The 19,260-nt window shown below is 41.8% G+C and overlaps 2 protein-coding genes across 7 annotated transcripts; both read left to right on the top strand.

Moving 5' to 3' along the window:
* Positions 1-11,887, top strand: LOC105901479 (phosphatidylinositol 4-phosphate 5-kinase type-1 alpha-like). Of its 6 annotated transcripts, none has more exons than XM_012828947.3 (16): positions 1-343; positions 590-886; positions 1,060-1,104; positions 2,090-2,124; positions 2,455-2,508; positions 3,004-3,134; positions 3,417-3,534; positions 4,075-4,227; positions 4,507-4,806; positions 5,277-5,470; positions 5,677-5,757; positions 5,965-6,013; positions 6,132-6,222; positions 6,427-6,669; positions 7,093-7,207; positions 10,867-11,887. In XM_012828947.3, exons 2-16 carry the CDS (start codon positions 841-843, stop codon positions 10,910-10,912), a joined length of 1,701 nt encoding a protein of 566 aa, XP_012684401.1. In that variant the 5' UTR covers positions 1-343; positions 590-840; the 3' UTR covers positions 10,913-11,887. The 6 variants fall into 6 exon arrangements, with proteins under 6 accessions (XP_012684401.1, XP_012684400.1, XP_031442501.1 ...); XM_012828946.3 differs by having other exon boundaries at positions 590-901; positions 1,063-1,104; XM_031586641.2 differs by having other exon boundaries at positions 2-343; positions 590-901.
* A 1,127-nt stretch (positions 11,888-13,014) lies between these two features.
* psmd4a (proteasome 26S subunit ubiquitin receptor, non-ATPase 4a) lies at positions 13,015-19,137 on the top strand. Its single transcript, XM_012828958.3, has 10 exons — positions 13,015-13,122; positions 13,996-14,136; positions 14,351-14,465; positions 14,879-14,965; positions 15,058-15,126; positions 16,224-16,439; positions 16,949-17,057; positions 17,405-17,533; positions 18,072-18,121; positions 18,527-19,137. The coding sequence occupies exons 1-10, from the start codon at positions 13,097-13,099 to the stop codon at positions 18,695-18,697; spliced, it is 1,113 nt and encodes a 370-aa protein (XP_012684412.1). The 5' UTR covers positions 13,015-13,096; the 3' UTR covers positions 18,698-19,137.
* Positions 19,138-19,260: the final 123 nt, after the last annotated feature.

The raw sequence follows: 19,260 nt of genomic DNA, 5'->3' as shown, positions 1-19,260 counted from the left end.
GCCTGGCTAATGTACCTTAGGAAGGCGCTCATTGTGGGGGAAAGCCGAGGAAGACACGATAGAGAAGGAAGGGAGCGGTTCTGTCTCTTTAGGAATGCAGTTCAGTAACTTCTCGTTAACTCTTCACACACCTTTCTCTTGATAGTGTGAGTGGTGATCAATTGATTTCAAGACTACCATGCGCGTTTGCGTAGCGCTTCGTTTATCTTTTGTTGTTTATCTCAACTCAGCATGACCACATTGGTATTGACAGGAGCATAAACCCATTTCAAACGAATCAACTTTGCTTGGAGTTAACTTACTCAGACTAACTCGACCGGTTTCATAAATAGTTTTCCTCCGGGTAAGCAACTGGTTTTGGCTACAACTTAAGTTTCTGTTCTGTTTATTGCAACTACATTGATGAACTAGCTCACTGTCGGTGTCAAATCAAAATGTTCTACACATTTGGCATTGACCTAAACGTAATACTGTAGCTGGCATAACCCCATATTTTCTTTGTCTTACGTAAGGTATGAATAACGACTGTAAGATCTATAACACAGAATATTACTTGCTGACTACTGTGTTTACTGTGTGTCACTTAAAGTTTCGTAACTGTGGCTGGTCAGTTGCCTTGTCTTGACGGGAGATATGATGACAGAGGCGTTTCTGCTGACTCGTCTGACAGCCCGGCTAACTCTTTGGAGAGTTACAGATAGCTGGAGAGCTCTGGGTTCCGGGCCAGCTGCTAAAAGTTCAGGCAGCTAGCGTTTAGAAACGCAAAGAACGTAAAGAAACGAATTGTAGTGAGGACTACCGTGGGTGCGGTGTCGAGCTTGACAGGAACCTAAGCTGACCATGGCCGCTGCTGATCCTTTTCCGCAGACATTGACGGGCTCAGCAGGTGAGCTCACTGACGGTAAATTTAACTTACTTTTACAGTGTCGTTATGTGTTTTAATGTGACAATCTCTCTCTCTCTCTTTCCCTTGCCCTCTCTCGATCTCTCCCTCCGATAAACACACATACTCAGTACACGAGATTTCATTAAACTTAATCAATTTTCTCCACTCCACAGTAGCTCTGCACACAGCATTCTGGAGGAGGATATTTCCTCGGAGAGGTAGTCAGGACTTGTGTGTGTCATTAGTGTTTGTCGTATGTTGTGGGCACTGATGAAGTAGTTGTAATGCTGTGAAAGTGTTTTTTGTGTGCTTCACCCCAGAAATCAATATGGAATGAGGAATTGAACTGAGTGGAAATCTGCGGTGTTGTATGGTGTGTGTGTGCTATTTTTTGCATGTGCACGTAGTCATGTGGTTGATATCTGCAGTGCTTACATAGTTTCAGGTGTGGATCATCCTGCTACGCTGGATAAATCTGATTGCAGTTTGAATTTTTGAATTGCTCTAACGAAGGAACTGATTAACAAAATTGAAAGGGAAAAAAAAACGTCTGGGCATGCATGGAAGCTAGACGATCGTAATCGTTTTCTCGTGTTTTTACATTTCAATGACCCAGACATGCAGCTGTAGTCTCTCAGGGCTAGCATTCCACTCTCTTCTCATGTGTTTGAAATGCAGAAAAGTGTTGCACTCTCTTTCCTGTGGCTCACCATCATAGTTCTAGAAAAGGAAAAGAAAATCATGTCAGCCTTGAAGGTTTTGGTTTCATACTATGGTGATACCAATAAAGAGCAGTACCGTACTCTCTATTACTTCTGAAGTGTAGGAGACTTTTTCCACTCTGGGTAGAAGGGTAGGCTTTTTTATTTTCTTGATGAATTCTGCAGACCAGTTTGAAATTTGATTTATTTAATTATTTCTGCCAGACCATATGCTGCAGCATGAGGTTGGATGGTTGGCTGTCCTGTTGAACCAACCACAGCCAGAAACACTCTCTCTCAATTTCCATCTCTCCCTCTTTTGTTCTCTCCCTCTCTTGTTCTCTCCCTCTCTCTGCCTTTACCTTTTACAGACTCCCATCTTTACTGTAGACTCTTTCTGCTTGACTCAGGTTAAAAGACTGATGAGTTGCCATGTAGGATCTCTGTTTTCACTCTGCTGTGAGGAAAATTAATCGTGTCTCTCTCTCTTGTTTACTGCCAGATTCCAGTGGCACTGGAAAAATGGCATCACACGAGGTAAACCAGACTGGTCTATGGTGACTTCTCTATTAAACTAAACTGATATAAAACTAAAACTGCAGAAAGTAAAAAATGTCAGAAAAGGCTAAATAAGTCATTATAACCTACCCATTTTAATATCTTCTTGTGTACGTATGTACACCACCTTGTATTTGTGTGTCTGTTTGTATATGTGTGTTATGTGTGTGTCTGTTTGTATATGTGTGTCTGATGTGTGTGTCTGTTTGTATATGTGTGTCTGATGTATGTGTCTGTTTGTATATGTGTGTGTGATGTGTGTGTCTGTTTGTATATGTGTGTCTGATGTGTGTGTTTCATGATGAGCAGAAGACCATCGGCCATAGAGGCATCAACCCAACAGGAGAAACCACATACAAAAAGGTCAGTGCTCAACATACAACTTTGCTTCTATGCACAGTAAGAAAGGCAGTTATGCCTGCAAGCTGGTATACATACAGTATACATCTGTTATGTACTGGTATACATTCCCTTCGAAGTTGTAGTTCAGGAAGACATCCACAAAACACATTTTAAATCATTCTTTAGAGGAATGTCAGCTAAATGAATTCATTGTAAAGCAATGAGTTACACACCCAATGAATATGAACACATGCTACAGTCACAAGGACTTGCTTGTTCTGGTTCTAATGGGACGGAAGATTGAGAACCCTCTGGTGTATCTCTCTTTTAGACTAGAGCAGGAGCTTTGCTTAAGTGTCGTTTCTGCTGACTCAGTTTTCAAAGAGGAAGTTCACTGTATTACACTCATAGTCTTAGAGTGCACTGAACGGTTGCAACTTTTTATTTTCCCATGGCTCCTCTCTTCCTCTTTCTTTTGGGTCGGTCCCCTCCATCACCTCTAATCACCTCCACCAGACACCATCCTCGGCCTTGAGGGATGCCATCCAACTGGGCATTGCCCACACGGTGGGCAGCCTGACCCAGAAGCCAGACAGGGATGTGCTCATGCAGGACTTTGAGGTGGTGGAAAGCATCATCTTCCCTAGGTGTGTGCATGTAGACGGATATTATATTATATAGATCGATAGATATAGTACAGTATTGTGTAATAGTCAGAATTCTGTTTTTTACCTTGATTTGGTGTGTTTATCTGACTTAATTCTGAAAATGGCATACAGAGCTTTGGAAATACCACAGCTCTGTAATTTCACTTCACTCTGTTCCCTGATGATTTCTCTTTCACCCTCCCATGTCTCTGTTTCTCTCATTGCACTGTCCACTCTCTCTCTCTCTCTCTCTCTCTCTTTCTCTTTGTTACCTTCTCCCAGGGAAGGCACCAATCTGACACCTGCTCACCACTACATGGACTTCCGTTTTAAGACCTATGCCCCCATCGCCTTTCGCTACTTCAGGGACATGTACGGCATTCGCCCAGATGACTACATGGTATTCTTCCTTTGTCTCCACCTGTGGTGTCTTTTCACCATGTGTAAGCAAGATACATGAATATGACATCTTAGCGGATGGTCTGTCTGAGCCTGAGTGTAGGTTACACTTGAATGTAGAAAAACTCTTACACCATGGCCTCCTATGTGGCTGACCGGTACTAGTATGAACATAATCCTCCACCTCCTGCCTTGTTTGGCAGACAGGTGTTTATCAAAACCTTACAAGAAGCCCAGAAGACCATGTAACATTGGATAGCTGGGCCTTTTGTCAAAGGTGAAGTAGCTGAAATGTTACCATAAAAGACATTTCTCACTGAGATCTGTTGTTTAGTTTCCACCCTCACCAGAAAAAATCTACTGAACATATGTAGAAGGAGCATGCTTCTTTATGCTCGTGTGTGTGTGTGTGTGTGTGTGTGTGTGTGTGTGTGTGTGTGTGTCTGTGATTACAGCACACCCTGTGTAATTACTGTGTGTGTTTTTTTGTTGTGTTTGTATAGTGTTTCCTGTTTGACATGTTCTGTGTGTGTTTGTGCAGTACTCCCTGTGTAACGAGCACTTGATTGAGTTGTCCAACTCTGGAGCAAGTGGTTCCATCTTCTACGTCTCCAGTGACGATGAGTTCATCATCAAAACTGTTCAGCACAAGGAGGCAGAGTTCCTGCAGAAACTCTTGCCTGGATACTTCCTGGTATGAGCTTGTGTTTGTCTGTTTCGACACGTGTATATGTATGTATATGTGTAGTTTTTGTATACTATGATAAGTGTTTGCTATTTGTTTGTTTTTTGTAGTGAAGGATGATATTTGAGTATTGGACTGAAAACAGAAATGGTATTTGCTTTGTGTGTGTACATTTAGGCATATGATGTATACACCAGTGTATTTGTGTATGCTAAAATGTGGCACAGTATCTACTGTAGGACAGCATATCTTCCGTACGTTCCTGAACAGAATCTTCTCTCTTTATAGAACCTGAACCAGAACAAACGGACCCTCCTGCCCAAGTTTTATGGGCTCTACTGCATCCAGACGGGGGGTAAGAACATCCGCCTGGTGGTCATGAACAACCTGCTGCCCCGTGCCATCCCCTTGCACCTCAAGTTTGACCTGAAGGGCTCCACTTACAAGCGTCTGGCGTCGACACGGGAGCGTGCCAAATTGGTGCCAACCTGCAAGGACCTAGACTTCCGCCAGGACCTCCCTGAGGGTCTGCTGCTGGAGCCTGAACACTACAATGCCCTCTGCAAGACCATCCAGAGAGACTGCCTGGTGAGAGAGAGAGAGAGAGAGAGAGAGAGAGAGAGAGAGAGAGAGAGAGATTAGGTTAGGAAAGGGGAGAAAAGGGTATGAGAGTGAATGTATAGGCTTGTGTCTATTTCTGAAGGTTGGTTTGGAAAAGGACAGACATAAGATGTAGTTTATTGATATCTTTTTGAAATTGCGCTGAAAGAGGAACAGAAAGAGACACAATGTATTGCAGCAGGTTCAAAGATGTCTTTAAAGGGTTGTACTGTATGTATACTGAGGCTTAATTATGTGTATGTGTGTGTAGGTTCTTATGCATGTGTGAGAAGAGAGAGAAGGTGAGAGAATCACATTATAGTTCAGAGAAACAGGTGCAGCTCGATCGTGACGAAACTGAAAGCAAGCATGGTGCCTGTCTGAATCCGGATAATAACCCGTCCCACACGCCGTCTATTTTTGTCTCTTCGCGCCGGCGCTGCCCATCTGGGTGCCAGCTGCTTCAGAGCTTCAAGATCATGGACTACAGCCTGCTGGTGGGCATCCACCGGCTGGAGCAGGGTGGGGAGGAGGTGCCCGTGGCGGTGCCCGAGCAGAAAAGGGTGCCGAGCCAGAAGCCGCTCTACTGCACGGCCATGGAGGCCATCCAGGGCGAGGCCCAGGGACAGTACGCGGACCAGTGCCATGACCAGTGAGTGCATACCTGGGATGCGTCTTCTCAGTATTATTGTCTGGCAGGTTAATGTCTTAGTTCTGCTATTCCTGGAGCCAGTTGCTCAACCAAAGCCAGAATGTAGTTGCATGTTTGTCCATATGGCTAAAAGTATGGTGAATGGAAGCGTATTTGTATATCGTATTTGTTTGTTGATTGTTTTGTTTGTTTGTTTATTTTTTCAGCATGGGTGGTATCCCTGCCAACTCAAAAGGGGAGAGGGTACTGCTCTTCATTGGTATCATTGACATCTTGCAATCCTACAGGTGGGTGTGTGGAACATGCTTTACATTAACTTCTGTGGGTACAAAGATGCATTTATGTTCTGATTGTTCTTATGAAAAATGTTGTGTAACCTAAGTTTCAGTGTCTGTGTGTGTGTGTGTGTCATGGTTTCCTCTTGGAGGATGTGAGAATTGAGGTCAGAGAATCTGTCATGGATGAAATCATGTTGTATATTTTTTTTTTGTCAGATTTGTGAAGATGCTGGAACATTCCTGGAAGGCTTTTGTCTATGACGGGGTGAGACAGGATCAAGCGATAACTACCCACACACGCACACACATAAACACACAGCCATAAATTGTAGCAATTGCTTCCACAGAAATGTGGTTTCAAATGTCTTGTCTTCTGACTGCAGGATACTGTGTCAGTACACAGGCCAGGTTTCTATGCCGACCGCTTCCAGAGGTTCATGTGCAGTACAGTCTTTAAGAGGATCCCACGTGAATGTATGCGCTCCTTGTGTTCATTTCTGCATTTGTGTGTGTGTGCGTTTGTCTTCATATTGTTCAGTCTCTTTCTGTAACTAAGTTGACCTACTTCCTGTGTCACTCAAATTTAATAATTACTGTTCCTCACACTGCTCGGGACATTACTGGATGAATCTCTCTCGCTCTTCCTTTCCTCGTCTCTTCTCTCATGTTTCTCTACAGTGAAGACCTCACCCTCTAGGAGGAGTCGTGGGGGGCCTTCGACCCTGCGGCGAGCCAACACAGGCCCGGCCACTGCCCGTCTGCCACTCATCCAGTCGAACCCTCAGTCCCGCCCTCCAGCCCAACCCCCAGACAGGACCCACACCCAGGAGCCCTCGAGGGCCCCAGCCCAGCCCACAGACAGCATTGGCGACCCCTCAGGTTCCCTCTCTGCTCCTAGGAAGGAGAGTGACAGAAGCAGTGGTAAGAATTCAGCCTCTATAACAAGCAAAGCACAGAAGCTAAATCTGTACTTTGAATTATAGGCAAATTATAGGTAAATAATATGGCAATAAATGACATTATGCTGGTGAACACTGGTAGATTATTTTAACCAATCAATTTTATCAATGTAACGGATCAATGTTAATATAATAAAACACAAAATGTATAGTTAGTAGTTTTAGTTCCTCCTTTAGTGCTCTGGATTGTTAAAAAATGACCAAGTGTATCACCTTTTGAATGCGCCATTGACCAAGGAAGTCTCCTGGGTTAATTCTTCAGTGGTTTATACTGATCTAGTTTGAGGCTAAGAGTAAAAGTAAGGCAATTATTTATTAAATGGATGTGTGTTAAATCTGCACGGCACCTTAATGAACTCATGCTTTCCCTTCCTCTCCATCTCAGGCATGCAGACTGCATGCCCCGACCTGCTCCTGAGGACACCAGCACAATCTAACATCACTAGCACCATCTGTGCCGCCGCTCCCCTTGCAGAGGAGGAGAGCTTCGCGACTCTCCAGTGAGCTTGTGTGTCTGTTTGTGTGCGCGTGTTTGTGTGTGTACTTACAAAAACTCACCCTACAAGTAGTGATGCAGGAAGCAGAAAGAAGGAAGATAGTGCTTCCAGTGCCTACAAATTCACGGAATTTGATATACATCTCAGATGTGGGTGCGATGTCTGATGACAAAATATCACGGGTCACAGATAACCAGAGGTGTGAGGTCCCGCTATCACCGCTTGTGGCTATATTTGTAAACTGAAACAAAAAAGAATGGTTTTGAGACATATACTGTGCCGTCTTCGGTAAGGTCTACGCTGACAGCCAGCTAAACTCTTCCTACGAATCACGACTCTGAAGATATACGTAGTCCACAGGTTTAATGATAGTAGATAGGAAGTGTAAAACTGAAATTTACAAAAGACATAGACAAATCAATTCTAGCATAAACATATACTCATTGCATACAGTTACGATAGGCTAAATAAACATATATTGTATCTCACAAAATTCACAACAAAGGATAAAACATACCAACGATGCCTTGTTAAGGTCCAGATGTATGCAGGTTAGCTGTAGATAACACGAACATGAAATAATACGCTTGAATTGGCTGATTAACTGTGTCGTGAGTTTAGTTCGTTTGTCCTTATTTATAGTTATATACGGGTCACGCGAATTGACAGTTAAGGCTTAGTTCGTACAATGACAACTTGAAATGAAAACACTTATTGAAGTGCACGAACCACAACGGAAACACAATAGAATGTTAAACTGACATTGTAACAAAACATCTATCTTTGCACCTCCCAACCAGACACACCGTAACAAAACATATACGTAAACTGAAATAAAATAATTTATCCGAAGAAAATGTAAAAATCAAAACTAAACGAAATAATGATTGTTTAAGAACTAATAAAAAAAAAAAACAAGAAAAGACAAAAACATAATTCGATTACATTACCGACAATTTATAGACATTATCGTTTCAAGACAGCCGACGTCGATCCATTCAAGTGTGTCACATTCCCAAAATTCTGTGTAGTCATAGCCGACAACCTTAAGGAGGCCTTATTATCATGTGAAGAAGTCACATATTTGTCTGATTAAATCAGTCATACACAGAATACTATCAAACTTCTATCTGTAGACATTCATTGTAATGTAGAGTTTCCTCATGTCTTATGACCACTACACCCCTACTACCTATGTAATGCTTTTTTATTTTGGTGACACTTCATTAGCAAGTATATTTCCTGATCGCTAAATGGTTGTTTTCTTTTTTATGGCGGTCAGCGGTTCCATTCAATTGTGCTGCAAATTATCCAGTGTGTGACAGAAGCACCGAGCATCATTTGACTTTAGCTCTTAGAAAGACTGCTGGACCAGTGGTTTCCTCGCGGTCCGCCGTCATCCATGGCCCATAGTTTGAGAAACGCGGCTATATGGGACTATTTTGACTTAAGTAGTGAAAGCGGTACAAGCGAATGCATGGTGCATGCATTCAGGTAACCGCATCTGTGCCATAGATGTTGAGCTGGATCTCGAGCTGGCACATCACAATGATTCAGCAGGGAACTGATTCTGATCTGTGCACCATCCTAAGAGAGACAATGGACACGTACCCATTCCCAAACATTCACTGTTCTATTGAAAGGTTGAAAGGTCATTCAGTTGTTTGAGACATTTAAAGACATACCTGAGGAACAGTATGACAGAAACATTGGCTCTAATAACAGTATTGCCTCTAATGAGTATTCATAAAGACTTTGAAATCATTACAGAGAGAGTTGTGAGGAATTTGGTGCATTAGGGAGCAGGAGAGTTAATCTTTTTTGTAAGGTAGGCTGAGTTTCATTCTTTTAATGAGAGTCTATAAAACAATGGATGAATTACTGCTGGTGCACATAAAGAGCTAGCAACCAAGGCCTCAGTAGGCCTATTTATCTGATCAATGGTTATTCTTTCTTTCAAAATGCATTTAGAATCTGTGGATGCTATCCCTTTATCATTGGGCTCAGTGCTTGCAAGTTAACTAGCTGGCATCTTGTGATCTAAAATAGAAAGAAAGCGTGTTTTAAAAAAAGACCTCAAAATTACGCTAAAATGACAGCCAAATCATGTTTTGATTGGAGCAGTCCATTAAGCTACCATAAAGTAGGCTAGTTATATAATAAGATAATGTTGTTTTTTTTCCAAATGTGACTTCTTTCACAATGCAGTCATTGTCACATTGTCCCATGCTCCAGGCGCTCTCATTCACTTCTGTTTACGTCAATAGATGGTTTCTCTACATTTACAGAGAATGAGCTGCTGCCACTTGTTGAGTGGGGCACACTCTAAGGTGGCACAACTTCCTTCAGTGTGCGTATGTGAACGAGAATGTGGGCGCCCCCGGTGAAAGCCTATGTAATATTGTTTGCTTGAAGTAAATGGTTGAAATATTTAATTGTGTTCTTGCCTTTTATGTGTAGGCCTATTGAAGTGATTGTCAGTGATTCTAAACCCACACACTTTGTGGCTAATTCAGTCCTCTAGCTGTCCCTTCAGCTGTCCCTTCAGTCCTCTAGCTGTCCCTTCAGTCCTCTAGCTGTCCCTTCAGTGAGTTGTGCTAAAAAACCCTCTCTGGTGCTGGTACACAGTCCTGGCTCTGTAAATAGCAAACAAACGTGGCTCGCACAGAGCCATAAATAATCCCAACCAATCAATAGTACTGTAGGAGCACGGAAGGGAGGAGTGTAATTTGTTTGGCTGTTGAGCATAAGTATCAACTACCTTTTGCGAAACTGAATCACAGACTGCATCTAAAACAAATAGATTGCTTATGTTAGTCAAAGTCCCTCTCCTGGCATTGATTGAACCCCTAAAAAAAACTCATCTGTTCCTCAAAATGACATTTTCATAAGTTTTTTTTTAAAATGAATACCTTCATGGCCTTAAAATGGCTTGGATGCAACTCTACATCTTTGCCTCATTTAGTATTCATGTTATTCAACTGTGAATATGCAAATTAGTCCTGCCTATCTATCTGCCTTTGGCTTGACTACATTATCAAACAGGTAATATAATGTGTTGCTAATGTTAGATAGACTTTGTCTCGATCAGCTCTGATTTAGCTACATTGAAATAATAAACATCCAGTTCATCATAAGTAACACATATAAGTAAGTAAGTGTATACTGATGTTACCTTTCCCTCCTGACAGGCAAATTGACGGGATTGGTTACTTAGGTTTGTGACATATGAAACCCAGGTTGTCTGATTCTGTGTTTTTGTGACTGTTGTTGGTAAACTGCACTCCCAAGGTGGAAATACTCAGCAATGGCGTTGACTGCTTGTTTTGTTCATGATATGTTGCGTATCATATAAAAACACAATATGGACAAGGTTAAAAATCTGATTTTCACCGGAGGCGGTCTTCAAGTTCAGTTTTGAAATGTTGATATGTTCAATGACAGGCAGATTATTTTTCATGTCGCACTAATCATTGGTAACTTTTGTACTTAACTAAAATGACTAAAACTGAAACTATAGTAAACTAAATAGAAATGAGTCCATGAAATAAAAACTACTGAACTGAAACTAATGAAACCACAGATATTCAGATTGAATACAATCATAGTTTTTAAATAAAATGTATTTGAAAATGTAAAACTATTATAATCTTGGTGTCCAGGCTCCCTCTCCAATCACAGGGTGAAGGTGAGCCAAGGGTCAACTGAAGGCGATCCGTGACTAAAATGAGGACGCACGTCGTTTGACTCCTGGGTTGTGAAGAATGAAAGGATGACGCCATGATGTATCCACCTCTGTCAGGAAACAGGAGCTCCTTTCGCGGTTCCTTTCTCTTTGCCTCGACATCTAAAGTAGCATCACCTGCCTGGAGGGTGCTGTTCAAGGATTATGTTTGACTGGGACTTAAAGGCTAGCATGAACTTTGAAACTGGATTCCAAATAATCTGTCAAGCAGATGGGGAGCATATTTGCCAAAATGATTAGGGACTACTTTTGGATTATTTTCCCTGAAGCCATATTGAAAGGTCAGAGCAGGAACCTCGAGAGTTTCTGGTCCATGACATGACGAACACAGCCACTAGAGGGCATATTTGTTCATCAGATTTGTTTTGCCTCTTATATTCTTGTTATTATGAAATACTCCTCATACCCATTTGTTTGTTTAGATTGTTTTCTGCTTGTTAAGTTGGAGTTTGACCTTTGAGAGAATGTTTACTTTTAGAAGTAGATGCGAAGGACGCAGCAATTTCACAAAGACATTTTAAAGAAATGAGTGAATCTGAAGTGTCTGCCAACCAAGAAGCCCATGTCTGTGGTTACACTACCACTGCCACTGCCTCTCTTGCATGAACATCAAATGAGACTGAACAGCTGGTATGTTACCACTGTCTGCATCATGAAGACTGTATTGTGACATCCAACGTAAGCTTCCTGTGAGCCTAAGACAAAAGTGATACTATATCCTCAGAAATCTGTCCTGATCAGATCAGACATTGACACTGCATAGGACACTGCAGAGGAATTTGGGAATCTTTAATAGACTTGGACAGAGCCAAATATATTGCTTAATGAAGTCTGTAGGAGATGAACCCAAGCAGGGCTTTCCTTGTCATGGACAAGTTTTTGGGGATTTATAAGCTAGTCATTAAAAACGAATTTATAAAAATGTGACATCAATGCAAGATCAGTGTTGAATGTTTGAAATGATTAATACATTTGTTTTCTTTTGAAAATGCTGTAGCCCATATTTTAGACAAAGGGCCCTAATTCGAGCAAAGTCTTGACACCCATGAACTAAAGCTAATTTAATAATTTGGCAAAATAATTTTGCTAATTTAATAGCTTGTTGTCGAACGAACAGCCTAAAGGGAAAATCTGCTTCGGTACTGGCATCAGAGTGGCTCATGTGAGTGTAGACAAGCTTTATTTTCTGCAGCTTTTTTGTCTCTGCTTACTATACACTTTTAATATACTTTTTATATGGTTTTGCATAATTGTGCAGAGTAATTTATCTTTGTCTGGTATCAGAATCACAGGGGGACAAGCACCTGAGATATATTCATAATACAAATCATAAAAAAAAAAACCACACGGATTCATACTTAAATACCCGATGGAACACCTGGGGGTCAGTTATTTAGTCATAAGCCCTTTTCATGCTTTAAGGGTTAGCCAAGAGAAATTAGGAATGTGTAGCTTTCCAAAATGCAGAACAATTCTGCACACAATCAAAACCCACAAAGATCTGGGATTACAACATCGTTGTTTAAAGCTTTATAAAAATGTGACATCAATGCAAGATCAGTGTTGAATGTTTGAAATGATTAATACATTTGTTTTCTTTTGAAAATGCTGTAGCCCATATTTTAGACAAAGGGCCCTAATTCGAGCAAAGTCTTGACACCCATGAACTAAAGCTAATTTAATAATTTGGCAAAATAATTTTGCTAATTTAATAGCTTGTTGTCCATCAATAAAATTAGGGTCCAAGGTGTGCTCAAAAAGCATGTTACGCCTAAACTGAGTCAATAATTAAGGTATTAGTTATTGTAAAACCTTATTTATGAATAACAGAATATCACAAACCAAGGGAACCTTGAGGAACGAACATGTCCATGCTGCCATCCTGTGGTGCATAATTTGGATGTGGGATCTAATATTTTAAAGCAAAAATCTGTCCATCAGGGCGTCGTCGTGTGCTGTTTCTGAGTTTTGGCAATAATGTGACCACAGGGTGGCAACATACAAATAGGTAATGAGTGCAACCGAAAAAAATGTGTAGAAGAAGTCCAGCTGACCAACCCAGTCCTCTGTTAGAAAGTTGTTTATGCAGAACCTCTGTTGACCAATCAACGTCTACCTTCCTTCATAATCAACGAGAAGTTTTCAAGATGGGGCTTGAAAGTACTATGGTCTGGTAAGGAGTGAACAAATGTATTTTATTTGTGGTATAGATGTTTGCTATTCCTCAGGACATGTATAGAATATATTAGGAGGCGTTTGTGTTTGAAGTGTATGTCTGTTCAGATTTCGTTGTTGTGTATTGTAAGCGACACAAGGACCGATTCTTGTTCATGGCGTTTTCCTGAGTCATTAGCAAGCTAGCTAGCGATAGCTATCGCTAACTAGCCAGCTAAATTAACCATCCAATGTTATCAAACGCTATCTAGCTACATGGAAGACATTTAAGTTGACGTAATGTACAACTCTAAATATTTTCAAACAGTGTCATGGACATAGATAATGGAATTGAAACACGCTTCATATTTACTGAAAATATACACTGCCCTCTTTCGAGGTAAAGTGAAGGAAAATACGATTGTAAATTACGTTTGTAGCAATGACCCCAGTAGTGGGACAATGAAGCGTCCAAAGTGTTCGTTGGGTTGGCAAGGTTAGTTAACCGCGCTAGCTTGCCAACTTTTTAACCAAAATGACAGCTGTCACACCTTTGTCTGGTCACAAAGTGTCTGACCAGTTACAGTGTTGGCTGTAACGGTAGGTTTGCAGGTAATAGGGGGCAAGGAGATTTAAGATTTTGGAAAACATGATAGAAGTTTAACAAAGTGGAAATGACAGAACATATTGATAAGTCAAGTATGATCTGTTCATGTCTGTCATGAACATGAAGTTCATCAACGGTCAAAAGGTGTCGTGATCCTATAGCTACGCAGTCACCATAAAAATCTGTAATGTACGATAATCATGTTTTGGTAAGAATACTGAATTTCACCAAGATCTGGGCACACTGCTAGTCAGTTAAGAATAACATTGAACATATGTTGTCTAGTGTGGACAACAGCGAATACATGAGGAATGGAGACTTCTTGCCCACAAGACTGCAGGCACAACAGGATGCCGTCAACATTGTTTGCCACTCCAAGACTCGCAGCAATCCAGAGAACAACGTGGGGCTCATCACAATGTCTAAGTAAGTGTAGCCGTGAGTTCGTATGAGACTGTGTGTGGAAGAGGATGTCATATTTGAATATATGCAAAACGTTGTTGTTCTACTGGATAGATCCAAATTAATTTGATTAATAATTGAGGCAGTTTTGACTTAAAAACTGTCCCATGTTTAGTCCGGCAGAGATTAATCGCCAGGGAATCATTAATTTTCTCTCTGCTCATATTTCTCTCTCCAGTAACTGTGAGGTGCTGACCACTCTCACCCCAGACTCCGGTCGCATCCTCTCCAAACTGCATGCTGTCCAGCCTAAAGGGAAAATCTGCTTCGGTACTGGCATCAGAGTGGCTCATGTGAGTGTAGACAAGCTTTATTTTCTGCAGCTTTTTTGTCTCTGCTTACTATACACTTTTAATATACTTTTTATATGGTTTTGCATAATTGTGCAGAGTAATTTATCTTTGTCTGGTATCAGAATCACAGGGGGACAAGCACCTGAGATATATTCATAATACAAATCATAAAAAAAAAACCACACGGATTCATACTTAAATACCCGATGGAACACCTGGGGGTCAGTTATTTAGTCATAAGCCCTTTTCATGCTTTAAGGGTTAGCCAAGAGAAATTAGGAATGTGTAGCTTTCCAAAATGCAGAACAATTCTGCACACAATCAAAACCCACAAAGATCTGGGATTACAACATCGTTGTTTAAAGCTACCTCATCTACAGTGTGTCAGAGTGTCTATTTCTGATCTTATGCAGTTGGCCCTGAAGCACAGACAGGGGAAAAACCACAAGGTGAGAATCATCGCTTTTGTGGGCAGCCCAGTGGAGGACAGCGAGAAAGACGTAAGAATTTCATCTTTTTCTTTTCTTTTTGACATATATGTTTTTAAATTTTTGCTTATTTAATGTTTTTGTTTTTTTTAAACCCTGTTCAGCTTGTCAAACTTGCAAAGCGTTTGAAGAAAGAGAAAGTGAATGTGGATGTGGTGAACTTTGGCGAGGAGGTGAGAGATGGCTTCCCTTATTGTTGCTGATCAGTACTGACTTTATATGTCATAGCTTGGAACGTCAATTAACTTTTGATAAGTGCACATCTATGTGGAGTTTAAATGAACTGCTGCTTTGCGGCAGAGTGACAAATTAGTGGACCGACAAAAGTACACATGGTACTAGGAACATACATTTGTCTGAACTAGTAATGGCGATTTAAAAAAAAAAAAAAAAAAAAAAAAAAAAACATTTCCTTCAAGTTAAGAAAAGACTCTGTGTGTGGCAGAAAGAAGTAGATGTACAAACAACTCAGGTTTATCCAGAAATGAACCTAATGCAATTGTGGCAACCGTGGTATAAGCGGGACAACATTCGGGTAGCAGAAAATTAGGGATGCACCCATAACCGATTAGGCCTATTACAAGTACTTACATTTGTGTGCTTGCCAATACCAGCTTTCGATACCAGTATTTAATAAGGCAGTATTTCTACCATAAAAATATCAATTACCATCATAATGCAATGAATTTGAAGACCGGTTTTATTTTCATCAGATGCACTTGTTACAAATTCAAATATAAATAATAATATAAATATAAGATGCATATCAGGATTCCAAATCCAACTGAGTACGAGTATATGAGCACAGGATTGGCCCAATACTGGTATCTCTGTCGGTGCATCGCTACTGAAAATAATGCACTTCGAGGCGTAACTTTATTACCACCACAGACGTGCATCTTGTTCTGCTACCCGAACACAATATTGTCCATTATCCTTTACATAGATCGGAGCTCCCATCAGGGTCAGATGTGCTCCAGTGGTGTGAAAATATTACTTACCTGGATTCTTAACAGGTTAACAATGAATGACACAGCCATTGTGTTTGATTTGTTGCTGCTTTGCAACTATTGATTCATTTTCACACTTCCTGTATAAGTCACTTCTACTGCCTGTTTTAGGACATGACTGAAGACTAGGCACAAGACTAGTTAGATATGTGTCTGGTTTAGTTTTCTGTACCTGGGTTTGTTTGTGCCTTGCTAAAATAATATTCCGTGTTCTTCCTGATTTATGTAACCCTTAATCCTACCCTTTCCCTGTCTTTTAGGAAGTGAACACGGAGAAGCTGACTACCTTTATCAACACGCTGAACGGGAAGGAGGGCACCGGGTCTCACCTGGTGACTGTGCCCCCGGGCCCCAGCCTGGCCGACGCACTGCTCTCCTCCCCCATCCTGGCGGGTGAGGGCGGTACCATGATGGGCCTGGGGGCCAGCGACTTCGAGTTTGGGGTGGACCCTAGCGCCGACCCTGAGCTGGCCCTGGTGAGTGTCTTCTAGGGGTCAGAGATCGGGCGGGGAAAGAAGGAGCAGCTGCCCTACGAGGAGTGCAGTGATCCAATACCACCTACAATCACTACTTAAAATGGCACTGGAGTTTTCACTAATGTTGGGCTACTTAAAAAAAAAAGAACAGCAAGTTTTTTTCCACTTTCAGGGCAGTGGGGAAAAAGTCATTCTATCACTGTCCCTTGCATTACAGACATGGAGGCACCAGTGCAAGAATACTGTTGATGTGTTAGGTAATGTGGAACGTCTGAGAGTGTTTATGGAATAGAAAGTGAACACCGCTCAGTGCCAGCTCAACTGTGTGGGGTAACAAAGGAACATGCACTTTGGCATTTCTTTGTGTGTGCTGCTCTTCTTTTCTTCTTTCACCTTTTGTTAGAGTTTGGGTGTTGTTTATGAAAGTTCTCTCTCTCTTTCTCTCTCCCTCCTTCCTTCCCTGCCTTCCTCCCCTGCCTTCTTCCCTCTCTCTCTCTCTCCATCCCCAGGCTCTGCGTGTGTCCATGGAGGAGCAGAGGCAGCGGCAGGAGGAAGAGGCTCGCAGGGTTGCTGTAACTTCAGCAGCTGAAGCAGGCGTCCCCACCCCCACAGCAGATGGTAAGAGACCACACGCCTCCCAGGTCTAACAGGCCACTGCTCCCCACTGCTCTGATAAGTGGCCCTTTCCCACAACTCTTCTTTGTCTGTCTGTCTCTGTATGTATGTATCCATACTGTTCACCTGTCTTGTGTCCTTCTCCCGTTTACACTACTGTAGTAATCAGTGATCCGTGTAAGCAGCCACAGGATACTAATAGAAAGGTTTAGTGAGGTATTCTTTGACCAGGCCTACCTGTTGTTTTGTGCTGGCCCTGGTGTTTGTTTGATATCTCTTTATATGTGTGTGTGTGTGTGTGTGTGTGTGTGTGTGTGTGTGTGTGTGTGTGTGTGTGTATGTATGTATAGAGTCAGCAGAGGAGGCCCTGTTGAAGATGTCCCAGCCTGAGACAGGAGTGGCGGCTATGCCAGACATCAGTAGCATGACTGAAGAAGAGCAGATCGCCTACGCCATGCAGATGTCCCTGGCTGGGGGAGGTGTGTGTGTCTGTCTCTCACTCTCTCTTTCTCACACACACACACACACACACACACACACTGACAAAAGACAATTCACATTAATTGAACCGGTCTCTGGGCTACACCATGCAGATATCCCTGGAAAGGGGGGGGTTTATGACACTCACATTTGTCTTTTCACACATACACAGCCAACGTGTGTAGATGTACCCTTTATTGAGCGGCATTTAAGAGTTACACACACACTAAGTCCTGCTCATATCTGAACTAGCAGACTTATGCTGGTGGAAACCAGACCATCGCCTTATCAGAGTAGAGTACTCTCAACTAAACATAATTATACACAATTCACTTGATTACAGATATACTGTCATATTATCATCCAGATGTCCAACGCTTGGGTGTACACACACACACACACACACACACACACACGCTTATAGCCTTAAAATCATCTCCATGCACTTCTGTGATGACCCTTCCTAATAACATCAGGAACCCTGATGGTTGTCTCCCCTTGCATCTCTCTCCTTGTGAACATGTCGTCTCTGAACAGAGTTTGGCGAGTCAGCGATGGACACAAGCGCTCCCTTGGACGCCGCTAAGGTACTGCAGTGAAAGACAATCTGTGTGCCCTCTCTGCTTCATGCCTCATGTTGACTGACTTCACGTCAGCACCCTCTGCACTCAGGGTTTGCAGTATAGACAGTGGAGCGTCACACAGTTAACATTTAGCAGTTAATGCTTAATCGGCTTTTTTTTTTTTTTTTTTGCACCTTCAGTCTTCTAACCCAGTGGTAGAATAACTGTTTTAATTTCGTTATTACATATGCTTCTTTCTTTCTGTCACGGATTGCTGAGTGCATACTTTTAAGTGACTGACATATTATACCTTTTCAGTATTCTCTTCTCTTTCCAGCTGCTTTTCAATTTTTATTCCATTATTGTCTTTAAAATAGTTAGTGTTAAACATGTGAACTGCTGTTGCTAATTGGGCCACTCTTGTCACAGGAGGAGGAGGACTACGATGTGATGCAGGACCCAGAGTTCCTCCAGAGTGTCCTAGAGAACCTGCCTGGAGTGGACCCTAACAACGAGGCCATCCGAAATGCCATGGGCTCCCTGGCCTCCCAGACCGGGTCCAAACCGCCCGAGGGGAAGAAGGACGAGAAGAAGAAATGATAGACGCACAATTGACTTGACGGAGGATTTAAACGGCTGACCCACAGACTTTTCAAACAGGGACGAGAGGACACAAGACCGGACGGGATGACAGGACGGGACTCAATGAGACAAGCGAAGACAAACGTGTCCATACAGACTAAACAGTATGCAGAAATGGACAGAACCATAAATAACCAGACTCACAGACGGATGAACAGAAACGACAGAGAGGGATGCCTGTGTGGTAACTTACAATAATAATAAATACATAAATAAGTAAAATAAATACAAATAAAAAACGTTAATATAAAAATTATTTTCCATTCGTTTTCCCTTCTCTCTTGTTACCGAACTGATGTTGCTTATGCATCAGATATGCCTAAAATGTAGTGTAGCCTGAACTGTTTTGTTTTGATTTTTTTTTTTTACTATTGCAAATAAAGTGGAGTTGAACTGAAGGTTATGTTGTCTTCTGCCTGCATGGTTGCATTTGCCAAAAAATGAGTTGTCTTGACTTTTTACTCAGTTTTCCTAGATATTTTACTCATTGTTTTCACAAAGTTATCTAACGTGATAACCAT

The sequence above is a fragment of the Clupea harengus genome, chromosome 19 (genome assembly GCF_900700415.2).
Source record: "Clupea harengus chromosome 19, Ch_v2.0.2, whole genome shotgun sequence".
In the NCBI taxonomy this organism is placed as follows: Eukaryota; Metazoa; Chordata; class Actinopteri; order Clupeiformes; family Clupeidae; genus Clupea; species Clupea harengus.
This window is presented reverse-complemented; position numbering and strand designations above follow the sequence as displayed.